We start from the raw sequence: 16356 nt of genomic DNA, 5'->3' as shown, positions 1-16356 counted from the left end.
GTCTCGATTTGGTCCCATAAGTATATCTCCGTTTACCCAAGTGGTCATTTTTGTTAGTTTTTTATAGCCTAACATTTTTAATATGATTTTAACCGTTTGATTGTAAGTCCACTGTATATAACAGTGAACCACCTGTATCTAATTTTTTTTTTTCCTTTTCTTCTTCTCCTTCAATATTCTTCCTCTTGATCTTCATCATCTTAAACATTATGTTCATATAAACCCAAAAAAAATTGAACAAACAAACCAATAAAAATAAAAAAATTGATTGAATCCTTTACCGATCACTAAAATCTAAATTTAATTTCCCTAAAAAAAAAATCTAAATTTAATTGGATCCAATTGTTAAAAAAATCTAGAATTGAAACACACCAATTCATCAATTTCTTCCTCCATTGAAAAGCAAGTTCAGCCATAAACAAAGCAAGTTCAACCATGACAGAACCAATCAAAGCAAGTTCCGTCATAAACCAAAGCACATATCTCGCCCAATTCGGATTGAATCACCAATCCCATCAAAGTAGCCCACATCAACAACCATAGCAAAAAAATACCTCGAAACTATATTGAGTGATTCAGGCTTTAGATAATTGGAATTGACAATCAAATTGTAGAATAAAAAATAGAAACCTTAATTAAAAAATCAAATTTCTCACTCAGGAAGAGATAACAAACAAAAAAAAAAGCTTTTGAATAAATAAGCGATTTAACATAAAACCCACAACAAAATAATAGGATAGAACCTTGGGTACGAGGATTCAGGATTCGGTTGTGGGAACAAAAAAAACCAAAATTGAGAGAAAAAATCGATGAAAAATAACAGGGTGTGAATGTTATTGTAAGGTGAAGGGTTTAGGATAATGTGGTCAAAGAAGGAAGCCAAGGGAAGTGGTTGGAAGGTTCCTCCTACAATGAGGAAGAATGATTTAGTACCTTTGAGTGAAGTAGTGACCAGTAACTTCAACGCATTTTTTTTGGGTTTTATGAGAAGTTATTGATGTTGTTTTAACGAATTGAGTTATTCAATTGAATTAAACTATGTTGTTTTGAAGAAGATGAAAAATTTAATTGTATTGTTTTGAAAATGATAAACAAATTTTTAAATTTTTTATTATTTCTGGATTTAATTGTTTGAAGATTGATGAACGTATTTGAAGATGTTGTTGAAGATGATGAAGAAATGAAAGGAAGAAGATGAAGAAAAGGAAAAGAAATCAGTTGTTGGTGGTTTACTATAAGATACGATAAGCATGCGAGATCCAACGGTTCTCATTTATAGACAAAAACTAAAGGGCTAAAATTAATAAGATTAATAAGGTCTATCGTAGACCACCTTCAATGATGGTCCATCTTACACATTAGGGGTTAGAATTAACGGAATTGGACTAGATTGGCTAACGGAAGCAAATATAAGGGACCAATTTGAGACATTTTTTTTAGTTGGGGGACCACTTTAAAATAAAGAATTAAGTTAAGGGACCAACTGATCAATTAAGTCATTATTTTTGACCAACAAGTGAATGACATTTCTCTAAAACTAGTTATCTATTTATAAACTCTTGCTCTTTTAAGAAGCATCATGTAAGAAATGTACTAATTTTCTATTTTTTTTAATTTAGAATTCAATATTATTTTTAAAGGTTTTTATTAGGTAATACTTTCTTGTGAAATTAAGAAGATATGATCTTCGATTAAAAAAAAAAAGAAGATAGGATTTTGACTTTTGAAAATTTTCTTTACCAGCATAACTTTTTTTTGCATTTTGGCAACTGTAAACTTTCTATATATCCTTATAAAAAATATAACGTGCATGCACAAGTAACCTAATAATTATATTTTATTCTTATATATATTTTTCTCATTGTACATGGTGTAATAATTTATTTAGTTATTATAGTTTTTTTAAAAGACGTTACGTTCCACGTGATGATAAAAAAGAAAGGAAGTTAGGCTTACCAAGTGCCAATAATAGCTAATTTTTCTAAGTACCTTGAAAATTCTCTTTAAAAAAAAAAAAGAATAAATATGTAATGCTGAAGCCTGAAGAGGTTAGAAAGAGTGGAAAGGGAAAGGCAAAGCATTGAACGCAATGTCACACAAATTTTGGGAAAAAAATTAACAATCCCCAGATTCTGAAAGTGAAGTGACCAAAACTAAGAGGAAAACGTGATGAAATATTATGGTGTTCTTTGTGTTTTTAGGCACACAACATATCTCAACGAAAAAGGATCGTCGATTGCATTTCATTTCCGCACGTTGTTGAATTTGGATGAGTTATAATCTCTTTTTGGTTTGGTTAGGCTCTCAATTTGGTGATTGATAGAGACAAACAACCATTCATTTGTTAAGAAAATAGGTCAAGTATCTCGTTGGATATGACTTGATTTTTCTTTTTAATTTGATAAGTTGGATGACTTAAATGTTTACGCACCTGTTAAGATATACGAAATATTTGAATCTTGGGGTATGTATGTTAGTTGGTTTTTGGAGGAATTTAGAGAGGTTAACATTTTAATACAAATTATTTGTATTTATTAATTAAAATAATTAACATTTATAATATATCAATATTTAGGGTGTGTTTGATTTGCTAAAAAATGAAGGACATGACATAACAACTCTAGTTGTCTAGTGTTTGATTTGTAAAACCGTTTCAGGTACATGACAAACTGGAGGCAAGGGACAAGACAAAAACTCATATTTTTGTCCTTCATCAAACCACAACACAACTTTTTATATCACGGACAAGTTGTCTAAAATACCAAAATAACATTTTGTCCCCTAAAAATCATATAAAACAAAAAATTACTCAATGCCATAAAAAATTTATCTTGTGTTGTTCTGCCTTGTGTTGTACTGTTCTATCTTATGTTGTTTTTTCCAATACTTACTGTTTTGCAAACCAAACCCACAATTCTAATTATTTGTTCCATCTAAGCTTAAAAAGAGTGTATTCACACTTGTGATAACTTAACTTTACAAGTTAGGATATCCTCAATTAAACACACAACATAATTGTTAACACACCACGTAGTTGTTCATATTACATAGATTAAGACATACTCGTAACTTCCACATCATTAAAAAAAACAGCATACAACCCAGACTTTCACTTCCACGTTAATTTTCAATTCCTCCTTGTAAATTTAATTTAGTTGGTATGGACAATGCATAATTTTGAAAAAACCAACTTATCATCAAACTTGAAGTTTTGGCTTTTTGCAAATGAGTTTTTTCTATCGTGTGAAAATTTGTATATGCAAAAAAGTAAGTTTGCATTTGAATTTATGCATTTAACATTAAATATGTATTGTTTAATAAATAATTATTGTTTTTCAATAAAAAGTTTCCACTTGTGGTTGGTTTAACATATGCAAATATTATATATATTAGACAGACTCTTTGCAAATTCATACCAACCTCCTCTAAGGTGACATTCATTTCTTACTACCTTTTCAAAACACATAATGTATTGTGTAAACAGTAATAATATTGATGATATCAAGTAATGTATCGATAGCATGGGGAAGGTGGGGTGGCTGACCAGGACACGGTTATGGTGCATAAGGAAATTCCAAGTAATGTATCGATAGCATGGGGAAGGTGGGGTGGCTGACCAGGGCGCGGTTATGGTGCAAAAGGAAATCCTTATGCACCCTGCATAAATCCAGAAATGGTTTCTGTTAGTTGTACTCCAAAACCATTAGATGTACTTAATGGTTTCCAGCACCCTGCATAAAGATTTCCTACACCCTGCATAAAATTATGCCAAAACCATTTTGCTGTGAAAATGGTTTCTGTGAGTTGTACTCCAAAACCATTTCTGAATTTATGCAGGGTGCATAAGGATTTTCTTATGCACCATAACCGCACCCGGCTGACCATAGGAAAAAAACTCTATAAATTTAAACTTACACTCGCTAACTTCATCATCCTATCATTCACCGCACAAAAGCATCAAAACAACAACAAAAAATTAAACAGGAGAGTTGTCTTCATTTTAATGATGCTAATGGCTTTAGCCGATGGTTTGCGTCAGCCGGTAGAGGTAAAACTCTACCTGCTTCTGTATATGTTGACTGATCTTTTACATGTTACATATAAACCTTAATTTAAAGGGACGGTTGCTATAGTTAGTGAAGTGACAATTTATACTGATAGCGAATGTCTCTAAGACTATCTCCTTTAAGTCAAGGTTTATATGTAATTTAAAAGATAAGTCAAGATATATTATGATAATCCCATATAAATAAAACTATGCATGTTTTTTTTACTTACAAAGGGTGCTTTGTTTTGATTTTTAAAAATAAAATGATTTTGTTTTTAATTTTTTTTAGAGATTTTTGATAAACAGTTTTTTTTGGGATTGGACGATTGAAGAAAATTGTTTCATAGTTAATTAAATACTCCCTTCGTCTTATAATAGGTGTCATCTTAACTACTTTCTTTGTCTCAAATTATTTGTCCATTTTGAAAATAAACATTTATTATTCCTTTTCACTAACATACCCTTATTTATTGCATTTCAATTATCTAACTACTGTAATAACTTTAATTAATAAGGGTGTTATAGTAAATTAAACACATTTTACGATTAAAATCAATACTACTAATCATTTCCTTAATTACTGTGTAAAACTCAAAAGGACATCTAATTTAGGATGGAGGGAGTACATAGTATCAACATGAAAGGAGCACAAATCGCAAACAATTTTTAAACATCGTTTTGCTAAGTTTATGTTCGATCGTGCCGAGGACTTTAATTTTCATTGATTGTCAAATAGTGATACACACATTTCACTCTACATGTACACCATTTAATCAACAACCAAGTGATTGAACTCAAATAACTAATGAACTTTTCATATGACGAATTGTATTGAAGAATCCAATTTTGGTTAGGGTTAACACATAGGAAAAAAAAATGCTTTAATCAATCAATTTATCAAACAAACTTTAAGGGGGCCTATTGAGCAATTTTCGAAAAAATAGGCCCAGGCCCATGTTATACGGTACACAGAAAGCTACATACATCTTTCCATACCTGATCGAATCCTTCATCTATGTTCTGAGTGAATCTTCTCTGAACCAAACACAAAAAAGAACGAAAAATTAATAAATTCAATTTATTTTTCAAATTCACCATCTCAATTCAATCCGCGTCACACTAATTTCTCAGTAAGCTTCTCTTTTTTTCTTTCTTTCTCATTTTCGGTTCTCAATTCAATTTCGATTTTCAATTTTAGGGTTTTTAGTTTCTTTTCAATTACTGCGTTACGTGCCTTATATTGAATCTCTTTTCTTTCAATTTGTCTATAGAATTTCAAATAGAATGAGCTAAGTAGCTCAATTTTTTTATTTTTTTTTGTTAATTTTGTTAATCTGACTTTTTTTTTTTGTGAATGAGCTAAGTAGCTAACATAGAATGAGGTTTTAACATAGGTTAATTAAACCCATTAATTCAATTATGCTTGGATTATATAGAGATATACTGCATTATGCACCTTTTGGAGATGTACCCTATTGTTTGTTGATAATATTGCAGTTTAATTTTGTGGGTAAAGGTTCACTATGATATGATAGGTTGTTAAAAATGCTTATCAAATTTAAGAATTTTAACAATTGGCTTGCTTGTTAACTATTGATGGTGTTGTGAATTCGGACTCAAAATCACACCAATACAAACTATGATGTGTGGAGCAAAGGAAAGTAGTAACCAAAATCAAAGTGAACTCAAGCAACAACAATAATAACAACACCTAGATCTAATCTAGTAATCAAAGTGAAAAACTCAAAACCACAAGCAAAAGATAAAGAGAGAAGAGAGAAACAAACACACCAAAGATTGTTGACCCAGGTCCAACTTGACCTAATCTGGGGGAGAGATAGATCTCTCCAATCCACTATCAATGAGTTCTTACAAAGGGATACAAATGGGTTACAAGAAATTAGCTTAAACAAGCTCACAAAGAACAAACCTAATTTCTACCCATTTTCCCAATCTCACAAATGAACAAGACACTCAATGATTTTCACTCACCCAAGGTGTTTACAATGTTTCCCAACCCAAGAGAACTCTAATCAAAGACCCTCAACCCTAAAGTTACCTCCTTTGATTTCCCAAGTTTTCCTCTCTTGAAGTTCTCTCTCCTCTTCCTTCAAAAATGAGCTGAAACACTTAAATAGTACACAGTGACAGACAAAATCGCGCCGCGCTACCCAAAATCGTGTCACGATTGATGAGTACGACCCAAGGTACGACAACGTTATCCACAAATCGCGTCACGCCTGCACCAATCTCGTCATGTTTTGCCTTCAGCAGAAACCATCCATTCTGCCACCAAAATCGTGACGCGCCACTCAAAATCGTGTCACGATTATGAGTTTTCAGCAACACTAATTTGAAGGCAAATTACAACAGATGGCTTAGTGGTTTCATAACCATTCTCAAAAATGTGGTCCAATTTTTGCAAAACTCTAGCATTTTTCGTTTGCCTGTGTAGCATTATTTATATTTGATTTACAATAAGCTGAATAAAATTTGCTTGCTTCTTTTAGTAATAGATAGGTATTTTGAGTCATAATGTTTTTAGTTGTTGCGCCAACTTTCTTATATGTTTGAGCTGGGAGAAATTACAAATAAAACATATTTGTGAGACCTTATAACTCAGTAATAACCATCTGGATGCCGTTAAGTTTTATCAAAATCCAAAATTTATTAATCTATTAAGATTAAGTTTTTTTCAAAAATATGAAAATAACCATCTGGATGCCATTAAGCTTTATCTAAAGATTGTAAATTATTATTTTTTCATTTAGGTTTTTGGGCTTTGTTATATTTGTTTTAAATTGACTGATCTTTATGGCATGTTTGTTGTTGTACTTCAGAAATATGTGAATTCTTCCTTCACTTTGATTTTTTGCAAAGTCTTTTTGGATTCAGCATGCTAACTTAACTAGTAATCGGTTTTATTTGTCTTTTTTTTTCTTTTAAGAAACTAGGGAAGGGGAAATTATTATTAATAATCGATTTTATTTGTTGAAGTGAAGGGTATTTGACAAATATTTAGTGTCATTCATAGGGTTTCCTGTATTAGCAACTTTGACTTGTATGGTTTCCTCTCTTTGATTCATTATAGTATTTAGTTTAAACCATAGGGTTTCCGAAAAGGATAATTTTGGAATTAATACGATATGTTTCTTCTTCAGTTCTTTCATAATTTTTATCATCACTGAAGCAGCATTTCATCTATTTTATACACTGTTCTGTAGAGTATCACTTGGCAATGAAAATCTTATATCAAATATTTTTTTGGTGCAGTGGAGATTGAGATCTATGACTCTGGTAATGGTGAGGCGCTAGGAAATGCTACTATTGGAGAGGTCGGTAGTAGCATAGCTAACAAAGAAATAGTTGAATGCAGTTCTTTTGATCCAACTGATGAGCAGGATCAAGATGATACTATGACTCAAGATTCTTCTGGAGTGGACCAAATCGCCTCAGCAGTTCCTGTAACATCGGTTATGAGAACAATTGATGAACCCTATATCGGTCAGGAGTTTGTATCCGAAGCAGAAGCACATGCATTTTATAATTCATATGCTACACGTGTTGGATTCGTCATACGTGTAAGTAAGCTCTCGAGATCAAGGCGCGATGGATCTGTTATTGGACGGGCTCTAGTTTGCAACAAAGAAGGTTTCAGAATGCCTGACAAGCGTGAAAAGATTGTAAGGCAAAGGGCAGAAACAAGGGTTGGTTGCAGGGCAATGATTATGGTGAGGAAATTAAATTCTGGTCTATGGTCTATAACAAAGTTTGTAAAAGAGCACACACATCCTCTGACACCTGGAAGAGGCAGAAGGGACTTCGTTTATGAGCAATATCCGGTTAGTTCATGTTCTCCCAGTTATTTGCAGTTCTAGAAAAGTTTTTGGTCTGTTTGGTTTATGTCCCCTTTCTCTGTTTTCACTCTTTCGTGTACAAATCTTTATTTAAAAACATGAAACATAGTAAAACAGTGTGGCATTTTATTAAAAGTGAAAAGATTAAATGAAAGTAGAGATGGAAATAAAAAACCAAAAGGCCCTTAAATGGCTTTAGTTTTTTATTTTTTACAATGAAAAATCATTGAGCTACTTCTGCAACTAATAGAATTTAAAGGATCTCGTCACTGATTTTTATGAAGATGTTCATCAATCATATTTGTAATACTGTTAATAACTTACACTTGTTTATGCAAGAAGAGAAACTAACCAAAGACTTCAATGTTTTATATCTATGCTTATTGATTTCCATTTTAATTGATCTTCGAGGTTCTGTATCAATCCATACACATGAAAAATCAGTAAAATTACTCCCGGGGGTCTATGCACTTAATTTAGAGTTTTGGATTAGTTCTTTAACTCTGTTTTCTCTCTTCCCAAATCGATACTTTGAGTTTCTGGAGTAATTTTGCGAGGTAAATATTTTGGCAACAGCAAATTGATACTTTGGGTGCATCTGAATGTATTTGTCTCTCTGAGACATTTATGTACGAGTAACTTGAGCAATTCGTGTTACATGTCGTTGGGACCCCTTTTCAGTTTCCCTCCCACATCTTACATATTTGTTTTCATGCAATTTCCAGAGTGGACACGACAGAGTTCGAGAACTAACTCAACAGTTGGCTATAGAGAAAAAGCGAGCTGAAACCTATAAAAGGAACCTTGACCTGTTATATGAGTGCATCGAGGAGCATAATGAAGCCGTCTCAAAGAAGATACAGCACATAGTAGAGAGTGTGAAGGAGATGGAAGCTAAAGAACAAGAGAGTCAGTTTCAATTGGCTGTTATCTAGACTTGTAATTCTTTTATCACTGGATGAATTGTGGTAGATAAATTGTGCAATAATATAGTTGCTGACCATTGAACTTGTAACTCAGTCCAGCTTACTTTAGGTGTCAAGTGAGTTCTGTAGTTCAGTTTGTTAAGTTCAATGGAATTCAATATTCATTGGATTGCTTTATTTGCTTTGATACTTCAGTTGTTAGAAGAGACTAGCTCAGTCAATGTACAGGTCATTTAAGTCCATTCTTGTGAATTAATGCTAACAATATGACGACTCTTAACAAGCATGGCATTCCCTTGATAGAATTTTCTTATTCCATTGTTCATTTTGTAAATTTGATTCATGGCTGTTTTTTTTTAAAGAGTCTAACGGCAAAGCTCATAATCATACATACTATGTGCTCGAGTGGAGAATTGGAAGTTCAAACCGGCGCCTCTAAACATGAAAAGTTCCACTGGTTTTTTTTTTTTTTTTCTTTCACCATGAGTTGCACTTCTGAGACTTCTTTTATTCTTTTTAACGTTACTTAAAACATCTTCATTTTTAGATAGATTGCATTACGAAACAGTTTGTTCAGTGTTCAAATAATGTATGGGCATGCCCCCATCAACTCTGAATAGACAAATAGTATGAAGCTTACCAAGTCGTAATTGAAATTAGGCTAAAATATGGTTTTAGTCCCTGCAAAATATTTTGTTTTTAAAAACGGTCCCTGCAAATTTTTTTTTTCAAAAACAAAAAATTTTGCAGGGACCAAAATCAAAATTTTCTTTTTACAGGGACTAAAACCAAAACGAGGCATATTTGCAGGGACTAAAACCATATTTTAACCTTGAAATTATGCACAAATTGTGCATAATACAAAAGGGAATGAAGCCAATTTCGAAATCCTAACAACCTTGTATCTCATCATCAATGGTACACGAGAGGCAAGAATGTATAGTCTTCACTGTTGCTCAATTATTATGGATAATTTCTTTGACTTTTACAAGCACAATTTTAACTATAGTAGGTCTCATAAACCCATAGTCCATAAGTGGATAAGCAGAGAGGATACTGAAATAAGAATAAGGAAATGCACTTTCAATGTGTTTTTCTTATCAAACAACTTAAGAGCACTCTTGTATCTTGTCCATTCCTTATCTTACTAGAGAAAACACCTTCACGAAAAGATAAAATTATACATCTACTCAAGGAAAGGAATGTAAATTCAACTCCGTATTACTTGGCCCTGAAGCACCGAGAATCAAAATTGTCTCATAAATGAACTTTATAAGTCATTTATTACATTGTATATTACGTTATATACATAAGAGGATGATTTCTTTCAACAATAAGCCCTTATAGCTCAGTGGTAGAGCGCCAGTCTTGTAAACTGGAGGTCCGTAGTTCGATCCTGCGTGAGGGCAAATTTCTTTTTTGTATTATATCTTGTTTTTTTTTTTTTTTTTTTTTTTTTTTTGCATAATTTTGGGTCTCAATTATTCCATTACAGCATAAACCAAAATTATCATTTCTTCAGAGGTTATAAAATAACCATTTCACAATCTTTCTAGTTGGAAAAATGAAGCAAAAACAAATGTTGTTATAGATTTTGACACAGCTAATAAGCTTTACAGTCAATAAAATGAGATGATAGTTACATTAACATTACATCAAAGTTGCATCAAAGAATGAAAGCTCCACTAATTCTAAACCATAGCTCTCAGAAGATACAATACAATTACAAAACTAAATAATGTCACATTTGCATTCATAATCAAACTCAAATGCAGAAAAAGTTAAACAAAAAATTACATTCAACACTAATTAACGTAGCCACTAATAATATCATATTCTTTGCAACATAATCATTGCTTCCTCCAAAATTAGAAGTTGTGTTGCAAGAAGAGTCTCTCTTGAGGAGAAGCAGGACCAATTTCTTCCTCAAGACTTCTCAAAACATCACCTCCACCACCAACAACATTACCATAGTTTCTTCCTTCAACAATCTTCACTTCAACTTCACCTTCTGACCCTGAAGACTTTCTTCTTTGAGAAGAAGTAACACTTGGAAAAGTTATCCAAGAAGGTGCTCTAAACTCAAACCTTTGATCTTCACCTTCGACTACATCGATTTCTGAAGCCGACCGATTTGAAGACCTTTGAGATGTTTTCTTATGCATTCTATTACTTCCTAGAACAACCTCAGTTGGCAAAATTGGTTGATCAATACAAGGACTTCCCATTAACATTGCTAAAGCTCTTTCCAAACTTGTTGTTACTTTGTCCATTGAAGGCCTATCTTTACCTCTCATTCTCACACATTTACAAGCAACATTTGCTATCCTTCTCAATGCTTCTATATCAGAAGGTGGTTTCAAACAAGGGTCTAAAATCGAAGCTATATCGCCCGATTTTATTAATGGAACCGACCATTGAACAATGTTACCTTCTTCATATTGCATATCAATAGCTTTTCTACCACTTAGAATTTCTAATAGTAGAACACCAAAGCTATAAACATCTGACTTTGTTGTGAGGTAGTGAAGTCTATAGTATTCAGGATCAAGATAACCAAGTGTTCCGGCCGGTAACTCGGCCAGTGGGGAGCTACTATCTGTTGGACCTAGTAATGACAAACCGAAATCCGAAACTCTTGCATTGTGTTCTTCATCAATGAGTATGTTTGAAGATTTGATGTCTCTATGAATCACCGGTGGGCACGCATAGCCGTGGAGATATTCAATTCCTCGAGCTGCTTGGACCGCAATTGTTACCCTTCTGATCCAATCCAATTGCTCTTTCAACTCTTTGTTTTTGCCATGAAGGTGTTGATGCAATGATCCATGTGCCATGTACTCATATACAAGTAGTCTTTCACCTCCTTCTTCACAATAGCCTAATAGGTTGAGCAAATGAGCATGGTTCAACCTAGATAACAAGTCAAGTTCTGTGTGAAACTCTTTGGAATTTTTCTGCATGTTTGGAGACATAATAGCCCTTTTAACAGCAACTACTGTTCCATCTTTGAGAACACCTTTGAACACACATGAAAAACTTCCTTTCCCAACAATTGATTCTTCTTTGAATCCACAGGTTGCATTTTCAAGTTCCTCATAGGAAAACTTCTGAGCCCTTCTTATCTTGATCTCCTCTGCGTCCGGTCGAACCTTACCGTTATCCTTTTGAACCGAAGAACTAACATTGAGTCTCTTCATCGAGTTTAACGGTCTTGTTGAACACTCACAATCTCTTAGCTTGTAGCGAACATACATAACCGCGGTAATAGAGACAGCACTGACTATAAAAACAGCAAATACTATCTCACCAACAATAACTATCAACTGCATAGACCAAAATCTTTCATTTTTCTTCCCACCATTAGCAGCATTGGAAGAAGAGGAGGAACAGTTTGAGAAGCATTCAGGTGAAGAACAAACAGAACAATTATATTCACATAGTATATCAGATTTCAAATTGCAACCACTTTTCTGATACATTTCATCAGGACAAACACCACTGCATGGAACACAAAGGTGAGAATTTGGATCTTGACAAATTAGACCATTTTGTTGATCCTTTTCAATTTCATAGTAACTTGGAGGACAAGGTGCAGACAAACACTTTCTTGTTCTTGGTGAAACAGCCAAAGGTAGAGAAGTTGGAAATCCAACACCCCAACAAATAGATTCAAGAGATTTTGCGGCAAGAATTCCACAGGTAAAATAATCACCAGCTGCAATGTCAAACACTTTAATCCCTTTAGGAACTTTTGTGCTTGTTTTCAAATTTAACCCCCAACAAATCACTACATGATCATAGCTCTTAATGCCACAAGCATGAAACTTTCCTCCAACAACAGAAAGCATAGGATCATTTGGAGCCAACTCAACATTACCACCTTGTCCTTGATTAGGTATCAATGAAATTTCTTGCTCCAAACCCAAACTTCTCCCCCAACAAACAGTTCTAGAATTCACACCTTCCAAGATTCCACATACATGATACCCTCCACAAGACACCTTCTGGAACCTCATTCGTTGTGGAATCAACCTAATAACTTGAGTACTAACCTCATTACCCCAACAAAATACCGTCCGATTCTGCGAAAAAAGTCCACAGTTGAACTCAGAACCTGCCGAAATCGATTGAATCTGTCCATCAAACACATAGTTCTTTGTCATATTGTATCCCCAACAATCAACAAAAGAAAAGTTCCTGTGTCTTCCTGTCAATGGTTTCCTCAATCCACAAACATGATAATCGCCGGCACTGATTTCTAAGTACTGAGCATCCTTAAACATAGGTTGTGGCACACCCATTTCTATATGGCTACTACTTCCCCAACAATATGGTTGATTTGAACTCATTAAAAGTCCACAAACAAAACCATCACCAGAAGTTAGACCAAGGAATGGAAACTGAGATGGTGTTCCATAAACTATGGCTGAGTTCATTCCATAACATGTCACAGTGTGAGATCCATCTGATTTCAAGCCACAGAAAGCAGAACCTTTATCTCCATAAGAAACAGCAATTGATGACATGGAACCAAGACCAGTTACTTTTGACCATAACCATGAAAAAACAACAACCTCAAATAAAATAGTATTCAAAAGGTAGGTTGAGAATTGTTTTCTTGAGAACCCCATGATACCTAGAGACTCAAAAACTTTATTTTATAACCAAAAAGGTTGAATTTTTACTAATAATGTTGGTTGGACTTGAGACATCACATACTCTTGTTGACTTCCACCTTTCATTTGATGAATAAAATATACCTATTGATAACTCAGCAAGAAACATGACAAATATTGTTGTTTAAAGAGTTCAGAAAAAGACTAAAAAACTTCATCCACAAAGATATGGTTTTTTTCACAAGTTTTCATGAAAAACTTGTAATGTAGAAGATAGAGACTTAAAAAAAAAATGGTGGGGTGTGTAAAATAGTTAGCAAAATCAGAATCTTCATGGTGGGTTTCTAGGACTTATTTGCAGGCAAAAACAAAGGCTTTTTAGTGGATCTTGTGTACATTTTGGAAGGTGAAAAGAGAAAGGTCGTTGAACTTACCAAGATGAAAAAGCTAGCTTCAAGTTCCAATTCTTTATCAAGTGAAGCTATTGTCCTTAAACTTGTAATGAAACACACATTTTGTAAAAGTTGGTAGAAACTCTTGTTGCACCATTTTCTTTTTTTGTAGCAAAAGACTATAAGAGATATAAGAATTGGTAGAAGGAGAAAACAAACAGAAAATGGATTGTTGAAGGGTGGTTCAGAGGGTGGTGACCGGCAAGGACATAGAAAGAGAGGGTGCAATAAATGAGTTAAAACTGCTACTTATGAAAATGGGGTAAGTGTAGTTGGAAGCATTAAATGTCAAAGTTAATGCTTGTTCATGTTTTCATGCCTGGATTACTGTTACTTACCACACAATTTTACTTTCATCAAAAAAGAAGAAAAGAGAGGTGTGAATGAATTTTGTATATTATTATTTACAACCAACTTTGATATGAGAACAAATACAATCTTTACACACAAAAATATTTGAATCCTTTATTTTTCTGGTTGGTTTGTAGTTAATGGAGTTGGTTTTTTCACTATATACTTTTCACTGATTTACATCAACTTTATCACTCTTTTTACTTACAACTTTTACTAGAACTATAGTTAGTGCTGCTAGTTCATAGATACTTATTTGATATGCCGACGCGCATGTTTGAATCTACAATTATTCACTTCTGAGTATTTTAATGTGTCTGAGTTTTGTCGTTAGTTTCTTTAAAACAAAAAAAATGGTACTAGAACTATGTTTTAAAAATATTTATGGCAAATTATTGAATTTAATATTCATCATTATTTATAAAATACACAGAGACTATTCAAGTTTGATTAAGTTGACAGCCTCTCTTCATCTGTCATATGTCAATTTTACATTTAATTGTTTTTATTATACTTTGGACAAACATTTAATTTTACTTGATCATAATCAATGCATGAAAATATATTATTTTTGTAACGGTAATGCATGATTTATTTACTCTTTCTGTTCCCTATTTTTTTTAATGTTTCTCTAAGTCTCTAACCCACTCAATAAAGTCAAAAAATATTGTTTTATTTTTTAAAATGAAATTTTTAGTAATTTTCGATTATACCTTTGATAGTTTTTTTTTCTTCTTCCTATTATACTATTTTGTTTTACAATTTTTAGTATAATTTGAATTCTCATATTACTACAACTTGCTTGCAAGAAATGAAGTTTTGTGAAAATAACAACACCTCTCCCAAATAATATTTATAAAAGTATATATGGAAAAAAATCAATGCACTCTTATTAAGCAAAAGCTCTTTGATGTATGATTGATAATGAGTTAGAAAATTTAATTAACTGAAGACACCTTAATTACTGAAAAGGGGTAGAAGAAATTAACAAGTAGCAATCATCATAATTAATTAAGGCTTTACATGCCAAAAAACATATTGACAATTACTCTTGCATATAAAGATAGTTTACTCTTTATATTTACAATATGGTTTTCGTATTGTGTCTCTCTCTAGAAAGAGTGATAGAAACACTTTTGCCTTATTAGTGAAAAGGCTACAGTTTCTTAACTCACGTTGAAACGCTAATTGTAGGAAAATTCACTCTTTATCACACAACTCATGATAGAAATAACGAACATTGACGATGACTTTGAGTAGTGTGGATGGGACCTTATTTAATAAGAACTTAATAATTCAAATTGAGCTAACTAAACAAATCGTATTTGTGGTCATATGTAACTTGTCGAAGTTTCTACCATTTCATATCTTAACACGTATACATCATTGTTTTTTTCATAAGTTAAATTGGTTCACTCAAATTTACATAGAAAAGAATCGAATTTGATACCTTAAAGAGGAGCACATTCCAAAGTTTCAAGCCAACATCGCAAGATCAACCCAAGTAGGTTGATATACATCATTGTTAAAATGATTTTTAGTATAACTTTAGTTAATAATTTTTTTTATCTAAAATAACTAATTGCTAATTGTGTAACGCGATTAATATTTTTTATCGTCTGATCTCAATTTGTATATGTATGATTTGAACTGTCCTTTAACAGTCGAGATCGTCTATCACATGTAACTACATAACTCCCCTAAGGCAAGGGAATCTCAATCCTAATTGATGTAAGGTAAATCTTCATTTGTACGAACAAGTTTTATATAGTCATAATTCCAAATCAAAAACATTTGAGAACACCAAATAAAAAAAATTAAAACAAAAATAATGTAATCACATCAATCAACAACATTTCATATTTGTATTCTTTTTAATGTTTTCATTTGATTTGATGTGAGTGTGCCCAAATATTTTTTACTTAAGATTGTGCCCATAAAAGAGTCGCTCCATTTGGGCATATGATCAAATGTTGGTAAAATAGAAGCTTACAAATGAAGTGCATATATGTTGCATCAACTAATTAAATGTTGTCTATAATAGTCGATGCATTATGAAGCACAATTAATCTATCATTTTCCTTACTTCCAACTTAATAAAGT

General features: G+C 32.7%; 2 protein-coding genes and 1 non-coding gene across 3 annotated transcripts; 2 read left to right on the top strand and 1 right to left on the bottom strand.

Annotated features, from left to right (window-relative positions):
• Positions 1–5040: 5040 nt before the first annotated feature.
• On the top strand, positions 5041–9136 carry LOC11430032 (protein FAR1-RELATED SEQUENCE 6). The gene is made up of 3 exons (XM_024775696.2): positions 5041–5178; positions 7322–7890; positions 8631–9136. Coding segments are annotated over exons 1-3 (780 nt in total). The 5' UTR covers positions 5041–5177; the 3' UTR covers positions 8841–9136.
• A 1032-nt stretch (positions 9137–10168) lies between these two features.
• Positions 10169–10240, top strand: TRNAT-UGU (transfer RNA threonine (anticodon UGU)). Its single transcript has one exon. It is a non-coding gene; the product is annotated as a tRNA-Thr (tRNA).
• Positions 10241–10398: 158 nt separating this feature from the next.
• On the bottom strand, positions 10399–14292 carry LOC11426633 (serine/threonine-protein kinase-like protein ACR4). Its single transcript, XM_003597471.4, has one exon. The coding sequence runs from the start codon at positions 13463–13465 to the stop codon at positions 10700–10702; it is 2766 nt and encodes a 921-aa protein (XP_003597519.1). The 5' UTR covers positions 13466–14292; the 3' UTR covers positions 10399–10699.
• Positions 14293–16356: the final 2064 nt, after the last annotated feature.

Source organism: Medicago truncatula, chromosome 2, assembly GCF_003473485.1.
Source record: "Medicago truncatula cultivar Jemalong A17 chromosome 2, MtrunA17r5.0-ANR, whole genome shotgun sequence".
In the NCBI taxonomy this organism is placed as follows: Eukaryota; Viridiplantae; Streptophyta; class Magnoliopsida; order Fabales; family Fabaceae; genus Medicago; species Medicago truncatula.
Note: the sequence above shows the minus strand (reverse complement) of the source record. Positions and strands in the feature narration are given on the sequence as shown.

What these genes read in the sequence shown, in the direction of transcription:
- LOC11430032 (XM_024775696.2), top strand. An exon ending in TCGTTTATGAGCAATATCCG is followed by an intron (nt 7,891 to 8,630) that starts GTTAGTTCATGT and finishes TGCAATTTCCAG; the next exon opens with AGTGGACACGACAGAGTTCG.
- LOC11426633 (XM_003597471.4), bottom strand. Translation starts at nt 13,465, where the DNA reads ATGGGGTTCTCAAGAAAACAATTCTCAACCTACCTTTTGAATACTATT.